Here is a 3517-nt window from a genome sequence, read left to right on the forward strand (position 1 = left end):
AAATTTGTCCAATTTATGAAAGATCTGCAGATTGAGGTAACCATATGCTACTAACCAAGCCAACCGTTGAAACTTGTTGCTAAAAGCAAATATCTGTTGCGACATTTCAAAATTCCTTGATCAGGTGACAGTTTGGAAAATGCTCATTTACCTTCCGTCTGAATTCTGAACTCCAAAATATTCATTTGTGTCGTAGATGCTGAAATTGGAGTTTGCACATTATGACTATAAATTAAGAGGAACCATATCTGCAAAAGACTTTGCATTGTCCATGGTTGCCTCAGCTGACTCGTCTCGTTTAAGTGAGTTGCTCGATCGAGTTAGTAGAATGGACGATAAACAACGTTTCAGGGACATTTGTATTTCATGGGAGGAGTTCAAGGATTTTGACACTCTACGTAGAAAATTACAACCATTTTCTCTAGCATTATTTAGTTATGGAAAGGTAAACGGCCTTCTGACGAAGAACGATTTTCAACGGGCTGCATCCCAGGTACCATGTTTATAATCAACCTTCTTACCAAACAAAGTCCAACTGACCTTATACTTTCTGAAGACTGAAGAACAAACTATCGATTTTGACTTGGGGGTGGATTTTGTATAATATCAGGTGTGTGGCATCAATATCTCAGACGAGGTCGTGGACATAATTTTTCATCTGTTCGATACAAATTTAGATGGCGAACTGAGTGCAGAGGAATTTGTAAGAGTGTTGCATAATCGAGAGAGGGACGTTGCTCAGCCTGTGGAGGCAGGAATGATGGGGCTTTTCTCTCGTTCCTGGAGTTGCGAAATGAGCCCATGATTTTTTGCAGGTTTGCTTTCTTTCTTACTAGTTTTTAGATTGTGTATAGTTTAACCCTACAGCCCTTACCACGTTCGATCTTATATGCTTCAAAAATGTACATAATAGCGTAAGACTAGCTTGCTAGTTTGTCTGATATAGTTTTCTTCCAAAGAATAATCTTCCGAAGTGATTCTAACTCGGAGAAGCTTGTATGGCGCATTTGTATGTATTTAGTTCATACATTGTTTGGCCTAAATCTTGCCCAATATCCTTGGATATGGTTTTAAGTGGTCAGACCTTATTACTTTTAATTACCTTTCTTGTATGGATAGTAATAATAGAGTATACTTGAGTTTGTTATTTGATTGTTAAGATTCTGTTGTTTGTTAATCTCTTAGTTATTGGTGGGAGAGAGATTGTTTACTCTGAATATCTTTTAAGTCTAAATTTGAAATCTTTTTTTCTTTATGTGATGTAATTTGGAAGGAAAAGTCCAATGGATAGAGGGATTTGGACCACAAAACTTCTTGTGTATCTTTTGAAATGTTGTCAATGTGTTTTGGGAACAATTTCTTTTAATATTTAAATATGAGGCGTTCTCATGAATTAGCTCAATTGAGCTATACTCATTTTCGTCAATATAGCTTATATATGCCATTTATTACACTTTTTTCAATTATCTTTTTGTTGCAATGTTCTTTTGTTATTTCGACTATGGAATTTCTAAATGGATGGTGTTGTCTTTATTGAAATCAATTTCCTATTTAATATTTTGCATGGTTGTTAATAGTTTGAAATTAAAAGTATAATCTTAAATTGCAAGGTTAGTCTTCAAAGTATGTATTATTTAATTTGAGTTAAAAAAAAATCTAATAGATCTTTTGAACTTTAAAATTTAAAATTTATATTTAATAGGTCATAGTATTCATAGACTTTAAAAGGGGTATCTTGTAATGATCCTCGTTTTCTAGAATGACGCTACTTTATGTATGCATAGATTTAATCGTACATTTTCTTTTAAACTATCAAATAAAAGTCGAATTTTATTTAATAATACTCAAATGAGCAATGATAAGAAAAACATAATTAAATGATAATAAATAAACTAAGACAATAAATAAATAAAATGAAATAAAATAAAAATCTACCGTTTGGGGTACCCCTAAACCCTACTTTAAAATGAAGGAAATTAAATAGTCAAATAATAAAATTGATGTATTTTGCATGAAAGTGTTAAGACACTCAACTCCTAAACCAGATTTAAAAAACATGATACTAGGTGCGGAAGTAGCAAATCGTCCTAATGGCCAGATCATGGATCTCTCTTGTCATGCGTTATTACCTTTACCTCAAAAAAATAGGGAAAGAAAAGGGTGAAATATACTCAGTAAGCAGTCCACTATTGGACCCACTCAGTGATCTATTAGTTTATCCATTGGACTAAAATACACAAGGGCATCATAGACATAGGCATAGGCATAAGGGGCGAACCCGAAGGTACGCTTTCATAAGTAGTGACACAAAGGTCATAGGTATAAACACAAGTGGTGATCCCAAAAAGGACACCGTAGGGTGTGGGCCCGAAGGCTCACTCATGCGATGTGCATAGCTCAATGGTAACACTAACAGCCACTAAAATCTCATATGAACATAAGCATACAAACAGTCAGTACAATCTCAGATATAAACATGCAATCAAGGCCATGTTAGCATCAAACTTTAACACTGCTACCCATACATCAACTTTATTACAGTTTACTCATACATTAAACCTTATCACAGTCTGTTCATACATGAACATTAGCACCTTATCACCAACCTACTCATGCATCAAACCTTATCACAGTGTTCAGTCTACTCTTACATCCAACTTTACACAGTACTCTCATACGTCAAATACAATTACCCATATCAGATTCCATCACAATTTACTCATAAATGACATAAAAATTTCCAGCAGGCTTAACAAGATCTTAGGGCAACCGACAGTAAACCACTTACCTCAGGATACGAACTGACCCAAAACGAACCCTTGCTCCGCTCAACAACTTCCTTCACTGCCACACATTCCTGAAACCAATCACAAATTCCATGGTGAAGATTAGCTTAGGCCTCAGCATCTCAAGAGACAATGGGCGTGTGACTGAAGAAGAAGAAAAAAGAAAAAAGAAATCCTCTTTTTTTTCTTTGCACGCAGCCCGATGTCCCCAACTTTTATAACCCTAATTCCCTCTCCCTTTTCCCAAATTAACCAACGATTTTCTTTTTCTTCCCTCTATTTTTTTTTTCAAACTTTGGGGCGTCACATATCTAATGGGTCAAATGTTCAATTTTCTATTTAATAGATATTTAATTTTTTTATTTTTTATTTAATTAGTTTTTTACCAGTTTAATATATTTAAAAATTCATGAATCTACTAAAATACAAAAGATCAATTCATATCTTTTTGAAATAATGAATAATGAATATGTTATGATTTGTTATACACAAAATTAAAAGTCTAAAGTTTATACATATTTAACATTTTTTAAAGTTTGGTGATCAAATAGACATAAACTTAAACTAACTTGAGAAAAAAATATACTATTATAAATGTTAAATTGGGTATAATTAGATAAGTCATGTGTCACTCTATCCATGTGTCTCATATCTATACATTATTGATGTCTATAATAAGATGTCCTATTTGCCATTTTTATAGAAGGATTTAGTGGAGCTTGAGAGAATAC

General features: G+C 33.4%; 1 protein-coding gene across 1 annotated transcript; it reads left to right on the forward strand.

Moving 5' to 3' along the window:
• Positions 1 to 6: 6 nt before the first annotated feature.
• LOC150030543 (calcium uptake protein, mitochondrial-like) lies at positions 7 to 1159 on the forward strand. The gene is made up of 3 exons (XM_090309548.1): positions 7 to 36; positions 197 to 493; positions 611 to 1159. Exons 1-3 carry the CDS (start codon positions 16 to 18, stop codon positions 803 to 805), a joined length of 513 nt encoding a protein of 170 aa, XP_090165674.1. The 5' UTR covers positions 7 to 15; the 3' UTR covers positions 806 to 1159.
• Positions 1160 to 3517: the final 2358 nt, after the last annotated feature.

Source organism: Benincasa hispida, unplaced genomic scaffold (assembly GCF_027475165.1).
Source record: "Benincasa hispida cultivar pf3 unplaced genomic scaffold, pf3_genome.v1.1 HicScf1848, whole genome shotgun sequence".
NCBI classification, from domain to species: Eukaryota; Viridiplantae; Streptophyta; class Magnoliopsida; order Cucurbitales; family Cucurbitaceae; genus Benincasa; species Benincasa hispida.

Excerpts from the sequence above, each read along its gene's own strand:
- LOC150030543 (XM_090309548.1), top strand. The coding sequence starts at position 16 with ATGAAAGATCTGCAGATTGAG. Across the intron at positions 37-196 it reads TGAAAGATCTGCAGATTGAG|ATGCTGAAATTGGAGTTTGC; the intron begins GTAACCATATGC and ends TTTGTGTCGTAG. Across the intron at positions 494-610 it reads TTCAACGGGCTGCATCCCAG|GTGTGTGGCATCAATATCTC; the intron begins GTACCATGTTTA and ends GTATAATATCAG.